Source organism: Plasmodium gonderi (assembly GCF_002157705.1).
Source record: "Plasmodium gonderi DNA, contig: Pgo-contig_357, whole genome shotgun sequence".
In the NCBI taxonomy this organism is placed as follows: domain Eukaryota; phylum Apicomplexa; class Aconoidasida; order Haemosporida; family Plasmodiidae; genus Plasmodium; species Plasmodium gonderi.
The window spans coordinates 22,245-43,818 of record NW_021629258.1 but is presented as its reverse complement, the minus strand read 5'-3'; the positions used below and the strand labels follow the sequence as shown (position 1 = coordinate 43,818).

Below are 21,574 nucleotides of genomic sequence, written 5' to 3'. Positions count from 1 at the left end.
CCTGTAACTAATATAATATTACAGCTTAGTTAACAAATAATAAAGCCAAATATGGATGATATAATAGTGTAATATTCGATTAATACAACTAAACCCTAAAACCTAAATCTAATCACATTCTGAATTGTGTTAGATTTGTAATACATATAAATCCTTAATAATAAGATTATAATACTATATTTATGAAAGGCTATATTCTTTTGATTCCTAATTATAGAAATAATTTTATTTAAAAAGACATATTATTAAAAATGATAATACATTATTGTTGCTATATGTTTAACCCATTATAATTTTCAATGATAATAAGTTCAATAAGATAATTCTTTTCATGTTGCTTTATATTGAAAAACATATTATAGTTAACATTGAAAATTATCCTATATAATTTTCATTGCTTATAACTATAAATCTTCATATTCTAAATATATAATGAGGATCCGTGTAATATTTTCCATATTAACTTCTTTTAAATGGACTTTCTTTTCACTATATATATATATTATGTTTGCTAAGAGTAATGTGACAATATATTGTTTTTACAGTTTTTTATACTTATTCATAACATATAAGAATTTCGTGTTATAATGTTTATTCCATTTCATAATTCATTCGATATTTTTCTCATTATTATTATCGAAAATAATTTTATGGAATGAAAAAATATATTAAGTAATAAAAATAAGAAAATTAAAAACAAAGGTTTTACATAATAGAAATATTTTAATGATGTATTAATGAATTTATTACGATATAAAAATTAATTTAAATTAAAATTTTTATTCAAATTTCATAAAATACATAAAAAAAAAATTAAAATAGAAAAAATATTATTTTTTATGTTAATATAATATCTCCATAATATTATTAAAAAATGTTATTTAATATAACATATGTTATTTATAATGAAATAGTTTAATAAATATTTTCCAAACACATATTTTCAGTAATCTAGTAGTATTAATTCAAATCTATGGTGTTCATTCACAAGGTGCCTTAGATAACAAAATGTTTGTTATCATATTTTTAAATGTAATTAGTTGCTTTTTGATTAAATATATTTAAATTATAAACTATAACTGTTATTATTCTGTACTCATAACTTCTTTCAATAATAGAATTTGTGAAATTATTATGTATATTACTATAATCACAAAAAGTATAAGACGAATTTGGTCTCATAAAATATTAAAATTCTTATGATTTATGAATTTAGAAAACCTTCCTAGAAGTATTGATACATTAATCAAAATATAGTGACAATTTTTGGAATCCATTTCACTGGATATATATTATATTATCATAATAACATCAATGTTTTACTGTAAATGTTTTACCGGATATTACATACATTTTTAATTTTCAAGATATTCCTTAACCTATAAACATATATAACACTAAAATTACGAAAAAAAATTTTAACATGCTTATTATATATTTCATTATATTACTAAGAAGAATAGAATATATATGTATCTCACAATGATTTCATTTTGAATTCATAACAATATATAATTATACATAAAGTTACTGAGTTTTGTAAAAGCTATTTTTTCAATAGCATAGTCAATTATATTTACTAATAATTAATATGAATATAATTTTCTTCTTGTATTTGTGAAACTATCTATATAATAACTACTTTAAACAGATTATATGATCTTATATGAATGTTATAATAATTATATTGCACAATAATATATTACCATTTATAAAAAATTTCTCTTTATACTACACATATGATATAATTACTCATACAAATATTATATTTTATATTGTTATATATTAGAAAAATAAAAAAAGCCACTAAATTTACATATTTTATTGTATTATTTAGTATCCACTTAATAATATCAAAATTAAATTTAATTTAATTTTACATTAATATGATATAATTTATTAAACTCAACAGTTCATTATATTGATGCATTAGATCTTGGGCTGTAATGTGCACCAATTTTCTTAAGTTTTGGTATTAATATATAGTGTTTTCTTCAAACAATTTGCTTATAATTTTATATAAATTACTCTTTAAATTATTTAAGACTATTCTGGAATTATCCTTTAATTTTTTTCAAAATCTTATCATTTTTTTAATTAATATAATTACTTTTGTTGCTGTAGATACAATGAAAAATTATAATGCAATTTTTTTTTCATCATTTGTATGGATACATATTTTAATAATAATGTAAGGCATATGCTGATATAACACATAATTCAACACTAGATTTTCTGTTATTCCATACAAAAATATATGGTAATTAATATAAAGGGAATTAATATATAAATATTCACTAATATAATATATATTAGAGTTAATTTTAGAAAGAATATAATATTTTTCATGATAATTAAGGAAATAAATTATAAATTATATTAATTTATTACGAATAAAAGGATCGATAACTTTGTATATATATTTTTTTTCGTACAAATTTTTAAACACTTATAATAATATATTAAATAGATATATTACTAATATAATTAAATAAACTAATTCACAATAGTGAGAATCACGCTAAGGAAATATATATACTTTCCCTAATATTTTACTCTTGTAATTAACTTGATGTATTTATAACAAAATGTGAATGACGCATTTAACGCATTATAATTTTTGTAATATTCAGAATATTTATCATATCCTAAAATGATATATTTTATGATAAAATTATATTTATTATTTGGTAATAAATACATAATAATATAAAGTAAATTTTGATGAAGTTATATCATAATAATACTTTATTATTGTTTTAATAAATATTATATTATTCAAATTATATTTACTATTACATTATTCTCCAGAAAAATTAACACGTTGCACACTAAATTATTATGTTTTACAAGTTATATATATATTATTTATTTACTTATTATATTCCTATATTAGGATTAATAAAAATTATTGTAATGTATTGTATAAGAATAATAAAGTAATTCACGTTATATTATTAAAACAATTATCAATTTCAATATTATTTTCTTTAAATTTTTTTATTCAAAAATTGAATATTTTTTATAATCATTATTTATTTCACATTCCAAAAATTTAATGAGGAATATATGGAACGCATTAATTAATATGTTATAATATGTTTAAAATATGTATATTAAAAAAGGAATAATTATAGCAAAATAATCCTGAATAATAATGCACGAATAAAATAATATGTGCATTTTATAATATAATTTTAATTTAATATAGTTATTAGACTATTATATTATTAATTATATACATGACTTCAATGAATACAAAAAAAACATTAAAAATAATAAATATTCATGAGATTTAAGTGAATAATAAAGATTTCGTAATATAACCTTGCAATTAAAAGTATATTAAAAAATATATATATTGAAATGAAAAATTACTATTGATATATATATACTTTTATAAAAGAAAACAAAGATTAGTAATTATTTAACTATAATTTTATATGCAAATGATTAATATTTTAAATTAAATTGTATCATATAATAATGCATATTTTTATATAATATTAATTCATACTTAATTATTCTGAATCAAATATAAATAAAAAGAAAATACATATAATTGAATTATATTATTATATGCATATTAATTTTTACATAAGTGTAATGAAATTATTATAAATGTATGTATTTTTCGTAATGACATAATACCAAAAATACAACTGAAAATATTATTCGAAATGTAATACATAATAATTCATTATAATTAAATACATTATTATCCAGTGAATGAATAAAATAAAAATATATAAATAAAAAATTTATGATAAATATAACGATAATATTATTATAGTTATTATACATATTTTTATAGAGAATAATACCTAATATACTTAATTGCAATATATATAGCGTTGTTACAAATATAGAGTTTTTTATTTATAATTATTTTATAAATACCTATATCAGAAATATATTTTACGTATTACTGATTTATATGAAATATAGATTTTATAATATCTATAGAATAATAATATACTATATATTCATATATTTATCAATAAAACTAATAAAATTCTAAGTTTAAATGTTTTTGTAAAGTTTATAAAATTATATAAACTAATATATATTCCATTATTATAACATTATTATATTTTGAATATCTAAATGTGTTTAATAAATAAAAAAATACATTTATTACTATAGTAATTTAAATATATACTACTCAATGGATGTGTCCGATAATGGGATTCAAAATGTATGTTGCTAATTCTTATAAACATTTTATTTTTTATTAAATTATCTAAAATATCATTATTTTTGACATTTGTGAAAAAACATTCTCTTAAATATATCGTTTTAATGTCTTTTATGTAATAAAACCTTTATTCTTAGATTAATTTTGATGGCATATTTCCCCAATGTGTTTATGATTTTATTGTTGCCCAGGATGCGTATGTTAAAATTGGGCAAACACTGGGACTGTCATTTGTGTGCGATAATTTTGGCAATGCAGTAAAAAAAAATAATAAATCATCTGATTTTCTCTTTCCATGTACTAATCTTGGTCGCTGCTTATATTATATAAACCTCAAAAGAAATAATGATAGATGTTGTAAATATTTCAGTTACAAGTTTAAGGAATTAATGAAAAATAAATATAATAAATGTGTAACTATTAAGGATTGTTATCAAAAATTGAAAAATGCAAAAAAGAATGAAAAAATGAGCGATATACTTGGTATATGTGAGGGACATATAATAGAAATTGATGATGATACATATGAAATTTTTAATTATCTGGAAAAATTATATGAAACTGTTTATAAGGTAACCTCTAAAGGTTATAGCTGCTGGAGGACGGAAGAGAATATGTATAAAAAATATATGACACATTTAAAATCATGTAAATATAAGAATGATGCTGATTTCAGAGATATGCTTACAATGCTTAATACTAGGTATATTGAGATATGCTCTAGTCTTGAAAAAATTGAACTGTTTCCACGGACCCCTGAGGCTATACCAAGTCAAGCACAGGAAGGAAACCCAGTAAATACGACAGCCACAGTAGAATCAGAAATAGTAGTAAAAGATATAAAACAAGCAGAGAAGACAAGCCCACTACGGGGGACAAACTCACATCAAGCAGTAATCACAAAAGTAGGGATTATATCATCAACAGATACAAGATTTGTTATTTTACCTTTTACTATATCTATAATTGTTTTCATTTTGTATAAGGTAAAAATGAAATTATATTTATTAAATATATATTGTTATAAAATTAGATTTATTTATTACTATGAAATATTTACATAAAATAAATATTCTGTGTATGAGAAGGTCATCGTTTTTCTTTATTAACAGTATACGCGATGGGGATCATTTATACAATCAAGGATGAGGAAGATAAAGAACATGTTCATCAAAAATGAGAACAATGAATATCGAGATATTATGGATTCTTTTGAAAAGAAATACGATGTTTCAAAAAATAGAAGACACCATATTTCATATATCCCAGAAAACTACTAATTATATGGACCAAGTTATAAAACAATACATTAATGAAATAAATAAAACAATAAGAAAGAATTTTCTATAGAAAATGAAAAAATAATTTAAAAAATAAAAACATATAAATATTACAATAAAATTATATAATAATCTTTTTTATTCTTACAATATATACTTAAAAGAAAAGAATGCTTAAATATTGAAATATAAACACTTAATGAACCATAAATATATTTGTTTATCAAGAATTACAATAAATTTAATATGCATAAAAAAAATATGGATTTATAGCCTTGTATAATATTTAAATAGTAAAAGGTACGAATATTCAATTTTAATATATTTTTCTTATTCTTGTATAATATATTTTTTATAATATGGAAATTGTTTTTTACTTCAAATTAAGAAAAGAAATAATTATTGATATTAAGAGTGAAAATTAAAAAGAAATACTTTGTAGTATTATATACGATAAAAAATAAAAAAAAATAATTAAAAAAAATTATATTAAAATTTTAAACGTCCCCTTATATGATATATATAATTATACATAAGAAACAATTGTTCTAATTAAATTACAGTATGACATAAATAGAATTATTTAAATAATATATATGACAGCTCTAAAAATGTATCCTTATATATATTAATGATTATCTTATGTTTGTGTATAAAATAACTAAATAGTAAATTATGAAATGTGTAGGAACTTGGGAACATCATTAATAATTAGATTAGTAAAAAAATAACATCAAATATATTAATTCATATTTACATTATCTATGTATTATTATGGTCCCAAAAAATATTATGATATATGCTTAATTCTAATATATTATTATGGATAATAATATTTATTAATAGTACAATATATAAAGAACAATATATATCTATACGTTATATATGTGTATATGGATCATACATTTAACATTATAAGATACTAATAATTTTTGCTGTTATGTGTTCACAAAATATTTATCTGAATATGTACAGTACATGATGAATATTTAATAAATAAAATTATGTGTTAGCATGATATGCAAATTATGAAATTAAATAAAAATAAATATATCATTTTTATTATATTAATAATGGAATTAAAACGTATTATATGGAAACGATATTTATAATAATTAAATAAAGATATAATGTATTCGGTCCTTCATCGAGCTTTATTATAATGACATATTATTTTTATGCTTTAGTATTCATAAAATTTTCCTTGTATAATATTTATTTATAGACGGTAATTTTAATAACACATATATATATGTATACATAATAGAATTTTATGTAATACCTAAGTGAAATATATATATATATATACATAATTTATATAAATATTATCATGAAATTACTTTTTTGTATATTTCTTATACATTTTGTAGTACATATATATAATCATATATTTATTTTTTTAGTTACATTAATTTAGTGATCACACTAACTTTTGTTAAATTATTTAAATACATCAACTTTTTCTTTAGCATAAGTGTCGCCCCTTTTTGTGTAATCTTAATTATTTCTCCTTCGCATAAGATATATATTGGTAATATACAGTTTATATATTATAATAATATATTTTTTTGTTCATTTATAAATGTATATGCAAGTATTTAATTCAGCAAATAGCTCTCCTGTAAAATTACATACATTTTTTTATAATAAAATGAACATGAATGTCATAACATTTTTAATGTTATTATGAACAACAAATAAAATGCATGATAAATATTTTTTATGATTTTTAGTAGAATAATATTCAGTAATATTTATTTAATCTTTTATTAGTACTTACAATTTATTTATGTGTAGTTAAATTATAAAAACAAAAAATTCATTCTAATAGAAACTACTTTAGTAATTCAAAACTATTATATTATTAAACGCAATAAAATATGTATTTTATATTTTTCTATTTTGATTAAACTCATGATTGTGATATTATTCAACACTTATAAATTTTTTATCCAAAAAGATTAAAATTAAAATCAGTACTACTTGTCTTAAATTATTAATTTAATAATAATTGAAAAATAAATATATAAAGAGAACATATTTAATATCAAGTTTATTTTCAATTATTTCATTACATGTATTACAATATTATAATAAAATATTTTATATTATTATATTATAGTGTATATATTAATTAATATATAGTACTGCTCTGTTCATTAGTAATTTTGGATTCTGTTATTACGAAATTGTAGAAATTTATTAAATTTGTAAATATATATCAGTTACATATTCTTGAATATATAGAACATAATAGTAAATATATATTAATAAATTGTGTAGATATGTATTTATAATTTATTAAATGTAATATAGCTCTGAATAGAATAAACATTCATAAAAATATATATTATGTATAAGCAATGATCATATATATTAAATACTATATCATATATATTTTCGAATAAAAGTGCGATATATATAGAATAAATTAAAATATATAAAGCATCATATTATTATAAGTTATAACAATAGCTTAATGTAAACATAAAACAAGAAATAAATATATTAAATATAATTATTTAATTTATATATCTATTATCATAAATTATGATGCGTAATACATGGCTTAACAAAAGTTATTCACTATAAATGTAATATTTTTAATGTATTTTCTATATTTTGATGTTTCTTCAAAAATATAAAAATAAATTTATATTTAAACAAGAAATCTCAATAACTCATTATATATTTTTTTATTTTTATAAGAAATGATAATATAAAACATTATTTATTACGGCATGATAAGTATATGTAGAAATAAAAAGAAAAAAAATTATTTGTTTTAATGTTTATACTGTATATATAAGTATATTGTAATTTAGAGTTGCCATATTTTAATATTGAATATAGAAAAAAAAAAAAAAAAAAAATTAAATTCTTTTTTTTTTTTCAAATATAATTTTACTATAGTTGAAAAAATTTAAAAGGAAAAAAAATATATAAATTGATTATGTTCTAAATTTATTATTTGTGATAGACACATCTATTGTTATGTTATTTGATTGTATAATTTGATATATTTAAATGACAAAATATTATAATTGTGAGAATTACATGTATTATGTATATTCTTAATGTAACCAATGTTTCTGTTGTGTATTTATATATAATTCGAAATGGAACTTCCGAGATTCATAAAAAAGATTTTATTTTTTATTATACTGTAAATCTACTCATAATGTATAAATAATTCGAAAAAAAAAAAATGAATAACAATATGCATATTAAATATTAATTCATAAGAAATATGTTATAATTCTGTTAAACAGTATAAAGTATTGACCCACTAGTATATATTTTTCATTGTATTTATAAGTAGTTCGTTTAAATAAAGAGAATTCACATAATTTTGTTATAAGGAATATTATTTAATAGGATTATAATAAAGAATTAAATTAATAAAATGTAAATATGATATTCTGTGTGTATTCATGAAACCTTATAGCCTTTACAAGAGAATCCTATCTGTGCAATTTTATGCGAATTCAAATTAATAAGACATATTATCATTATATATATATGTATATTATATCTAGAATTAGCAAAGTTATTTAATTCTTATTTAGAAAGGAAACAATAATATTATACTTTTTAAATAAATATAGATTACTTTTTATAAATAATGTATATATATTTTTCATTCTCCCAATTATTAATTAATAAAATATATTATTTGTCACTTGTATTTGCTACTTTATTAATAGCAGTATGATTATTAATAATTTAGAAACGTTATGACAAATTATCATGAATTCTATAATTTTTAAAGATTAAATTGTAAGCTACCTCATTTTATGGGTTTCTTTTTAAATATATATGTATGATCATAAATTTATTTATTTTCATTATATAATTTGCGGAATTATATAATATATTATGCGATGAAAGAAGTTAATGTAAGTTATTAATATTAACGTATATTGTACATTGATATGATTTAAATATATTCCATTTTCCATAAAAAATATGAAATGTTTTAAGCAGAGTATTATACTAGTTGTGTATTTATCATTATTATCGTAGTACTCTTACGTAAAAAATTTTCCTGAATTTAATGAAATTATAGAAAATAATGGGGAATTTTTGAAATTTTCTCGTGACCCATGTACTGATGGTGTTATTGGAGCAAGAGATCATATAAAAAATAGATTCAAACAAGATAAATGCCACGCAGCCTTGTCCTTTGCAAATATTATAAAGAATAATTATATAAGTGAATCTACAGAAGAACGTTGCTTCTACTTGTATTATTGGTTGTACAATGAATTTAAGGATAATAATATAAGTGAATATACCAATGAAATTTATCCATTATTGTTTAGTATAGTAAGTAGTAATCCTAACAATTCCTTATGCCCATATTATAAGGGATCTTTTACTATTCCATATAATGAACTGACAAAACTCGACGACTTATATAACATACATAATAAGCTTTATTGCATAAAAAAATCATGTCCCTCTTGCAATAATACATGCAAATGTATAACTGAGTGTTCAGATATATATGAAAGGCACAGTGAAACTTGTAAATCCAATAATACTAGCCAATTTTGTACAGCATTAGAAAATATAAAAAATATATATTATAATGAACTACAAAATACAACTGATAAATGTGGTAAGGCTAAATGCAAAATTTTACCTTGTGATTATATTAAGAATATAGAGTTACGCTCTTCCAGAATAAGTACACCAAAAGATGCTATAATATCAACTATTTTTGTATTACTAATACCTGCTTTACTATTTATAATTTATAAGGTTAAATGTGATGTTGATATACATATTTATATAATATAATAATATATTTAAAAAATTAAAAAAAACAAATTACAATATTAATATATTTTTAACGTATAATTTTATTTTAATACAAATTAGTTCCTTCCATATAATTCATACATACATGGTGGCATAAAAAGGATAATAAATAAGTGGCGTGTTATGAACGAAGAACGGGATAAATCGAAAAAATCAGAATTATCAAAGAATAATTGTTGGAACAGTAGTTATAATATGTTATATAGGACCATATAATTTAACAAATATATATATATAATTCAAATAAATTGATTTCTATAAAAATAATGTTGAATAATCTAAAAAAATTATTTCCATAAATATTTTGTCACAGAAAACTCGTAAAAATAAAACAATTCATAGATTATATAAATTAATAAATGGCTTTAATACATCAATTTAATATAATAATATTTTATTGGATTATTATACAGTTTTTAAACTTATATCTAAAGTTATGGAGTTAAAGATACTTGTGATATCTTTGTGTTTAGGAAAAGGGGTTTTGTATTCGCAAATAATTTCATAAATTATTTTATTTATTATTATATATACAAAGAAGAATGATTATCAATTGGATTCACATTATATTTCTTGAGATTTAGATATATTTTGTATATTATGTACATTTTTAGTTTTTATTATGTATTTATTTTTATATAGGAATAATGCTGTAAAGTAATTCTATATTAGATATATATACTTTTTATTATACATGTAAGCATATATTGAGTTTAGTCGTGAAAAATTCTAAAAGTTTATTTACGTAGAATTTATATTATACTTTATACATATATATATTTGAATTTGAACCATCATAAATACTACCTATATACATCATTTGCTTTCACAATTTATGTTATTTCGAAAATAATTTTCTGGATTCACAGATTAAGATGCTATATTTTATAGATATTTTATTATAATGAATATATGATGATTCCTTAAAATATATATATTCATATGCATTCCATGTATCATACATTGATGCATAATACATAACAATGTCATAATACTATAAATATGTTTATATATTCTTTTGTTCCAAGATTTTAACATTATTTTAACACTTAATTAAGTAAAAAATAACATAAATATTATATATAATTTATTCAATAGGAATAGTTAAATTCTGTTAAATGCACACAAGCATGCAAGGATCCAGATATGTATATAATAGAAGAAATAATTTTATCCAATTCATATTATTCTTTGTCAATTTTAGGGTATGTGATGATATATTTTTTTAGATTCTGCTATTTATAAATATTGAATATATAAAAAAAATACAGTAGTCATGTGTACGTTTTACAACGTAATAAACATTTTTTCCTTTTATTATTGAATTAATTAAAAATAATATAAATATTAAATTTTTATACTTTATTTATTTATTGTCATTATTGAAACTATAATTTTATTTAATTAATATTACTAGGCATGGAACTTGTATATTAGGAAAGAAGGTACATATATATATGTATATAGATAGATAATATTAATTATTTTTCAAACTATAATTATCAATTTATTATTATTTTCTACATTTATATGTAATATAATGAATAATAATGTATAATTATTACCTAAAACTGAATTCAAGTTATTTAATATAAATTATATATGGAACAAATAATCAAATATTTAATATATCAGAGGGTAAACATTTATTAAAACATATTTCATCCTTATAAAGATAGTATATTTTAATGAATTATACAAGTATATAATGCATTAAAGCTTATTTAATTTAATTAATTGTACTTATGTCATCTATAATTCTTTGGATTAAGTGCAACTTATTATCCCTACGGAAATTAAAGTTTGTGAAAAAGAATTTTCCTGAATTTTTCAATGGTTATATGATTTAGGTAATTAAAATCAATATTATTTACTAAATCTATCATTATACATTTAGAAAATTTCCTATTCGACTAATTATAGCTGCTAGTATTGTTCTATAAAATGATGAAATTATGCTAGCTCCAAATTTTATATGTAATATAGTAAATATATTTTAAACATGAAATCACATGATTAATATCGTTATATACATATATGTGAAAACTTAGATATGATTAATTCGTTTAAATAAACAATATATCTTAAACAAAAGCATACATCATTTATATATTAATACACATAGTAAATGTTATAATTCGCATGTTTCATAATTCCTATATGTTGTAATATACAACATAAAGGTAAATATTTATATATTGAGAATACATATTTTATTAATGTTTTTCTCATTATAAAAATCCTAATGCTTTATATGGTTACAACAGAATTCTATTTTTTGTAAATACCCATTGTTATTACCTATTTAAACATATAGTTATTTAAACATTAGTTAACATTAATTATATATATGTTATGAAAAATATAACAAAATATTGGAATCGTTTTATTAAATATTTATAACTTATTTTTATTTAAATATGCTTTTTATATTTTTTGGTTTATTAATAATATTTTCGATTTAATTATATATAAAATTGTATGTAACAAGATTTTCATGGATAAGTAATTCCATGCTTAAAAATAAAAAATACAAAAAAATTTTAGAGATATATGTGAATAACAAATTATTAAAATAAACCAGGTTTTTATGTCACATTTTAAATTTGTAGAAGCAACTATTAGATGACATTGTATTTATTTAGTAAATGACAAATAATTTTTGTCAAATGTTTTTTTTGAACATATATTTTGTTTATATATACCTATATATGTTACGTTCAAAAGGATTAATATTTCCACATTATGATTATTTTTATAATTATGCGTTTCATAGATAAATTTCGCACAGGTATGTTTATATTAGAAATGAGGCTTTCTGTAATAATTTATATTATTATAATAAAATGCACTGTACACATGATATATTTTATATATTATTCCTTATATATTTTTCATGGCATAAAGTAATAATAATACGAATTACGCAAAATGTAATGTATTAAAGTATAGTTAATCAAATTCCCATATATTATATATTAAATATGTAAATATAAATTGTTAAAACACATTTGAAAAAAAATAAATGACTATGTTTTTATATTTCAATTAATGTACATTTGAGATTATATATCTCAATATTATATATGTTATGAAAATTTTTGATGTTATTCACATAACGAAAGAAAAATATATATTTTAATATAGAACAGAATATTAAAGGAAATAAATGAAAAAATATATGAATTAATGATATATTAGTATTCATGTCCCCTCAATTGCATATAAAAAGTTATATCTAATAGATTTTCACACAAATATATCATAAATTTGAGGTAAAATAATATATTGTGTAAAAAAACATCATATGACTATTATAATAATGATCTATACTAAAAATAAAGTTTCATCAATATTATTTGATAATTGGATGTATATTTTTTAACAATGTATTACAATAGAGTAGCATGATATGTAAATACCTTATTTCAATTACATTATATTATTATATATATGGAATGTCATTTCATAACAAAAATATATTATATTAATTCAAACTATAGTATATTAAAAGGATAAATTTATAAAATTTAAGTGTTCTTATATTTAATTATACATTATGAACTAAATAATATCTTTAACATTCATCAGAATTGTTATATTAATTTTATCTATTAATATATATATTTTTTATTATATTATAATTCCTATTTCATTTTTGTGTGAAAATTCTAATATCCTGTATCTCAACGACATATAATTTGTTCTTTTTGTATGCTATTTAAATGAAATATTTTGTTTTAAATTATATTTATTCATATACTAAGAAGAATTATATAACACATTATATCTCCTATTCCATGAATCATCGTCACATGGTTCATATGGATGCATTATATCATTTTTTTCATATGTATGTTTAAATGCATTTCTTGTCCTTTTTAAATTACCATACAAATATGAACCATATGGTGTGAACTAATAAAAAAAATATAACGAATAGTAGATGTAATTTTTTAAGGATATTTATGTTTTTTTTTAAATTATTTTGACTGTCATTTTATAGAATATATGTTATTATTATTGGCCTAATATATAAAATATAGAACGCAGGATATTAATAATATAATAACAAGAGTTACTGAAGTACAAATTACTAAATTATATTTTTGAAATGTGGGTAATATTTTAGATGTACTAATGTTACATCCACTGACTAATTTTTCATCACAAATATCTTTTCTAATGAGTTCTAATACACTGTTTAATTCAGAGTTACAGTTTGATCCACATGTACTTCTGAGATTATTATATATATCATGACATTTTTTGACAGATTTGTACTTATCATCATCATATATTCCATTATCAAATTCATTTATATTAGCAATCTCTTTCTTAATATCATCTATATCTTTGATTATATGTAAATTGCTAAACATATAATTTTTTTTTTCTGTATTTAAATAACTTTGTAAAGTAGGATTAGTATGGGCTATTTCTATTAATTCCGAATAAAAATCATTTAGAGCTACAGTATATTTTTCCTCATTTAGTGTGTGCTTATATAACCAATAAAAGAAGTATTTAAAAAAGACTTCATTTAATCCATCATATTGGGACGTTTTACTATATATTTGATATAAATATTTCATAGCTTGGCAACAAATTGCTTCGGAATTAGTAATAATTACATTTAAATATTTACTTTTAATATTATTACAGGAATTCACGAATAAATCATTTTGTGTAATTAAGTAATCCATAACATTTTTGCATTCAGAAAATGTCAAATATATAGATTCATACTAAAATATAATGAAAATATAGTATTACAAAAAAAAAATTATGTGCTTATGAATGATTTTATATAAATATTACGAAAATATATATATACAATTATTATAATATTGTAATTGATATTACAATAATTCTAACCTACTATAGATTTTGCCATTTTAAATGTGATTATACGCTTTTTCTGATTAATTCAAAGAAATGATGAAGTTTAAGAGCACATATATATAATTTTTTATAAAGAATTATACATTATATTAGCAAATACAATTTTCTCCTAAATAAATCTGCACAGTTGATGGAAATAATATGATAATAAAATAATCATACATTTTTTACTCTAATTATAATATGGTCCTAAATATCTGTAAAATGTTGTATGTTTTCATAATTCTTTTAGATATATACGAAAATTATGTATATAGTATTTTGGTAAAAAGGACAATATGATTGTTTGTTAAAAAATAACGTAAAGACATAGAAGATACTTTAGGGTTCAGGGTTCATGATTTTAGTTCTTGTTATTAGGTTTTTCTGTTGGACGATTTACAGCATATGCTAATTCTATAGATTATTAATTGATGTACGTATATTATAATTAATATATTACAATAGATTATTCTCATGATAATATATTTGAAATAATGAAAATATTTTCTTTTCTTTTTTAATATAAATATAAAATTATATTTTTTTTTTATTATTGATAAAGATATAATAAGCATAATTATTTTTGTAATTAAAATCGATAATTTTTTATTACATATTTTAGGACATTCGTCAAATTTTATTCCATATTATATTAATGTTATAATTATAAATTATTTTATTATAGCATTCAGTACTTGTACTTTTTTTTCTTTATACACAAGAGTATATTTGAATCATATATTAAGAGTTTATATCAGTTTTCATTTATATACATTGTTAATTCTTGTATTTATAGTACATATTCATATTTCATATTTATTATATTTGTTGAACTTTTTACCTATTGCATATTAATTGCAGTTATTATTTTTAATTACATATATATTCAATTGTGCTACTATATTTTTTGTGCTTTAATTATAATTGCATATTTTTAAACGTATACATAAACGTAAGTATATATAGGATCATATCAGCATATTTAACCATTATTTTATAATAAATAGGTGAAATGTTATACATGTACTAGTTTTTAGAAATTTTATTTAAGTCTTTATTATTTTTAAATTTGCTATTTTGCATACACGGCAATACAAATGAATTTATATATGTGTTCATTGCTTTGAGTGTAGTATCCATACATGTATATTGGATTGAATATTTAATAATATATGAGTATATAATGATTGTTAATTATATTTTTAAATGTATAATATATAAGTATTTAAATTATACCCCAATTTCTTATTTCTATTTATTTTCTGAAAAATATATATATAAATAGTATTTATGAAAAATAAATAGAATACAATTATGTAATACTTCTATTTTAATATTTTATTTTGTTTGTAATGAAATTATTTTTATAAATGTGTAATTATATTTTAAATTTGCAATAATTTTAATATATTATATTAAAATATATCCTGTGCCTCAAGTATTTAATATATTTGATATTTTATATAAATATAATATTATATTCAAATAACCTTCTTCCATTGAGAAATGGAATTTTACTCTTTATTCTTTCATTCTTATATATGTTATTATATTATTGATTTTATGTTTTATTTAGTTTTAGTGTAGTTTTATCAATAATAATTAAAATATATAATGATTATCTAAAGAAAAAAGTGTTCTATATATAATATATATATTTTATTAAATACTCACAATATAATACTGCGTTATATAGAAGAAAATATAGTATATAAATAAATAATCCTATAATGTGTAACTTATTTAATAAATACCTCAGTACTATATAAAATGATTAAAAGGAGAGCTCGTTTTAATAAGTACAATATTCAAAAATACTAAAAAATTCTATATTATAGATTAAATTTATGTTTAATAAACCTATACACATAATTACATATTACATTATTTTATTATAAAATTGTATAATAAGTAATATCATATTTTAATATTTTCATATAAATTTATTTTAATTATTATGAAAATTAATGTTAACGAGCAAATGACATAACCATTACATTTGATAGTTTATTCGTATATTTCTTCAACTATTATTAATATATAAAGTTTAGGAAGTCTTTTAAAAAACATTTTTAATATAAAATTATAGGATATTAGACAATTTATATGATTAATTTTTATATTTTTATGTCTTTTTCATATTATAGAAGTAAAGAATAAATGAAACTTAAATTAGAAATTAGTATTGTAGGCTATTTAAGTTTTTATTTTTTTTATGTACACATCAAAGAACATACATGTTCATATTCATGAATAATTAATAATACATCATGAATCTACATCTTAAATTATTTTCTCTAAAAAAATATCAATTTATAAATATGTATAATAGGAAATTTATAACATATTTTAGGATTAATAATGCAGAGTAAACATAAATTCATTATTATTAAGATAAATAAAAATTAATATAAATTGAGATCATTATTTAAATTCTAACTAAATATACGTATTCATATAATATTTTTATCCACAAAAAAATTTAAAATAATTAAAATACATTAGAGATTTTAAAATGTCTACTTAACGGTAATTAAGTACTCTGCTTGGAACTATAAATGATATAATATATATATAGCGTAATAAATAATAATCCTTATTTTTACAGTGTTTCAAATTTTAATGATTATGTTACTAATATGAATACGATTATATTATAACCATTGTTGTATATATATCTATTAATTTGTGATAAATAAAAATATAATCAAAAAGTGATTGCTTTCATAACAATATTTTTCTCCTTAATAATGTAACAAATTTTCTTATTAAGATGCGAAATGTGCATAATTGTTATACCATTTATATATTTGACAATGCTTTCGAAAATTCTTTTCTAATTTATGAGTATTATAAAATTAGTTTTGAAGTTATTTTTATTCTCTTAATAAAAATTAATAGAGACAACAAAATAATGTGGAATAATTAGCAGATATAAATAATAAAATATTTAACTTGAAGTAGAGACAACCTTCAAATAATGACGAATAAATCCATCCTTAAATCTGTAGCTTATCCATGAAGAAGGCGAATATAACCTAATCATAATACTGATCACGATACCATATTGCATGGTTTAACTTCTTATTTAGTGTCCATGTTAAGCTCTCTAAAATATAATTACATAAAGCCAATATTTTTTCTACTCACATATTCAGAACATTAGATAATATAATATTAGATAAATCATTTAAGTAGTTTTACAAATAATAAAATTATTAAAAGTAAAAGTTACATATTCTTTTCGCATTGATTATATCCGCTAAGTGGTAATAAAAATACAAAGTATATAATTACCCATGAAAATGATATGGTTTTATAATTGTTAATGGGAAATTTTTTGTATTCAAAAATATATAAGAATAAAGATAAAAAGATGTATAATACATACTTGTTGCAAATTAATATGTCTAAAATTAGGATGTATTAGATTATTATTTGTAATATATATAATTAGATAAGGAAAAATATATTTATACAATATATAAATAAAACCTATAATAAGGTTCATACAAACCCTTCAAACTTTATATGCTATATATACATACATATAATAAGAACTAAATTAGGAACTTCGAAATCTATATATATTTGAATGATTTGAAAAAAAATATATAAATATAGTTTTTTATAAAATAATGCTAATGAAAAAAATAATTAATCCAGGTTAGTTCATCATTGTATATAAAAGAATAATGGACCACGTTTACATAAATATACAATGTATATATTTTTTTTAATTATATTCAATGATGTTCTTATGGTAATGAACTAAATTTATGGTTTTTCTATATATATATTTTATAAATTAATTTTATTTAATATAGTAAAACCATGTTTACATACCACAGTTATATTTCTAAAACATTAGTTTGATAAAATAATTATGTAATAATTAATTATTCTTATTATTTATTTAATATAATGCTTTAAAAAAATATGTAAAGTATATAATTTTAGGAAAAACCTGCCTTATTCCTTTTTATGAGTTTGAAAAATGTTTTTTAATCTCATATAGAAATTTATAAATAAGGATTCAAATAAAGAAAAAGGGCTCATTTGTTGATTATAAAGGTATCTTCAATAAAAGAACATGTTATATTTTCCTTGAATAAATATGTTTAAGACCTAAAAAAAATATGATCAAATATACAATATATTAAAAGAGGAAAGAAATATATATAATGTCATTTCACTTAACATTTCTCTCTTTTATTGCATATATTATTTATTTTACATATTAATACCACTGAGTATGCAACTACCCAGTGTTCTATATTTAAATATACTTTTATAAACATTAGTGTGGAAATAGAAATAATATTGTACATAATTTTTTTAATGTATAATATATAATATGTCTTATTTTTTTAATATAGATAAATAAATTATACTTTATATATATTATTGCATCTTATACAATATTAAATACATATCTTATGAAATTATTTTTCATCGTAATGTATTTGTTATTATAATACATTAACATTATTAGGTAATATGATAACAAATAGGGGATAATTTCTTAATACTTTATAATTATATTAAAGACAAATATTTATTATAGAATATGCGGAACACAGGCTGGTATTCTTATTATAATGAATAATATATGATTGTACTCTAAAAAGAAAAAGTTTTTTATTATGTAGCGTTCATATAGAATTTATAAAATTTCCAATTTAAAGATATTGATGGTTTTAGTGAAATAATATTGTAGCTTTGTTTTAAAAAATATTATAATAAATTAAGAATTTTTTTCTATAAAATTATTTTTTTATAAATTAAAGAAAATTTAACACTATTTTGATGAAATTTTATATATAATATAATTTCTTTATGTATAAGTTGCTTACACATTTATGCAACTGAACAAATAATGTAAGCAAAATAATAAAATATATAATATTAAACAAAATATCCATAATATTGTATCCACAGTAATAAAAAGAATTGTTCTAAATAGTATTCATTTTTATTTATATAAAAGAACTTATAATTTAAAAATTTATTTAATAAGCGAATATTTTTCATATGATGTATATATAATTATACTTATTAATGATTACAGAAAGAAAAAAAATTAAATAAATATAAAAAAATAAATAAAATGTAATTTCATCCATAATATAGACATATTAAGTGAGTATATAAATTTATTATATATTAAAATAAATAGCATTTTATGGTTATTACATGAGCACATCGTTTGTATTTACATTATTGTACATATCAAGTGGGAGATATGTGAAATTCAAAAATATTCAGGCTCATATATTAATTAATTGTAATTTTATTTTATACATCAAAATCATATGTATATATGTGTTAATTATATATTCTGTAATATCATAAAATCTTTTCATATCATAAATCAGGATATGCAAAAAAAAATACATTAATTAAGAATAATTAAATTCTCATATATATGGTAATAATAATAATTTAAATTACATTATATACTCGAATAAATCTATATATAATATTATATCATTAGTATATATTGAATAATGAATTTAACTATAGTTTATGTAAATTAAGTTAAATCGTCAGGTTATAGTTAAAAAAATTATTATATATATATAAGAGGAATACTATATTTTAAAACATAAGCACTAAGAATTTATATTTTGTAAGAATAACTATATAAATGAAATTAAATATATATATAAAAAGGTCTTTGTATAATGTTATTGTATATATGAATTATTTTATATTTCTAAGAAGGAATTATTACTTTATAATAATAGTGTTATATGTGTCAAAATAATCTATGAATAATTTTTATTACTTTATAGTAGTACATACTTACTAGATAGTTTATTAATTTTATATACTAGTAATTTACAGAAAACAATGTGCATATCAACATGAACAAGAAACATTACAATAAATTAATCTATAATAAGAGCAAAATATGAATATAGTTAAAAATATTTTTTCTAAAATTTATAAGTTATATGAATTATTATATGCATTATCAATATAATATATTTTCCCTATACTTTTAACGAACAAAAATTTAATGTAATATATATAAAATTGTTTGTAATAATTAACATGTATAAAACATAATGAGTGGATCTAATGAGGTGAATGAAATTTCATGTCTACATTTTTTCATAGGTTTATAATTTATATTACATAATTTTAAAATACATATGTTCGTAAAAAGCAAGCAAAAAATATTTTCCCAAAAATTAAAGAATTTTATATATTTAATTACATTCATTCTTAGTTTAGTTTTAAGGATATATTCCCCCATTGCACAATTGACTTTAATAGACATGCTATAAATAGATGGGATTAGCATCATTATAATGATTATTCAAAATATTGCAATGAATTTCGTAAGTATATAGATTATAGTAAGGGAACACAG

The 21,574-nt window shown here is 18.6% G+C and overlaps 3 protein-coding genes across 3 annotated transcripts; 2 read left to right on the top strand and 1 right to left on the bottom strand.

Moving 5' to 3' along the window:
- Positions 1 to 4,168: 4,168 nt before the first annotated feature.
- Positions 4,169 to 5,478, top strand: PGO_003080 (variable surface protein; the record flags this gene model as incomplete). Its single annotated transcript, XM_028691245.1, has 3 exons — positions 4,169 to 4,198; positions 4,336 to 5,184; positions 5,311 to 5,478. 3 exons carry the CDS (start codon positions 4,169 to 4,171, stop codon positions 5,476 to 5,478), a joined length of 1,047 nt encoding a protein of 348 aa, XP_028547046.1.
- Positions 5,479 to 9,362: 3,884 nt separating this feature from the next.
- Positions 9,363 to 10,521, top strand: PGO_003075 (variable surface protein; the record flags this gene model as incomplete). Its single annotated transcript, XM_028691244.1, has 3 exons — positions 9,363 to 9,377; positions 9,505 to 10,245; positions 10,366 to 10,521. The coding sequence occupies 3 exons, from the start codon at positions 9,363 to 9,365 to the stop codon at positions 10,519 to 10,521; spliced, it is 912 nt and encodes a 303-aa protein (XP_028547045.1).
- Positions 10,522 to 14,067: 3,546 nt separating this feature from the next.
- PGO_003070 (variable surface protein) lies at positions 14,068 to 15,202 on the bottom strand (the record flags this gene model as incomplete). The annotated part of the gene is made up of 3 exons (XM_028691243.1): positions 14,068 to 14,223; positions 14,379 to 15,053; positions 15,188 to 15,202. 3 exons carry the CDS (start codon positions 15,200 to 15,202, stop codon positions 14,068 to 14,070), a joined length of 846 nt encoding a protein of 281 aa, XP_028547044.1.
- Between the last annotated feature and the right edge of the window lie 6,372 nt (positions 15,203 to 21,574).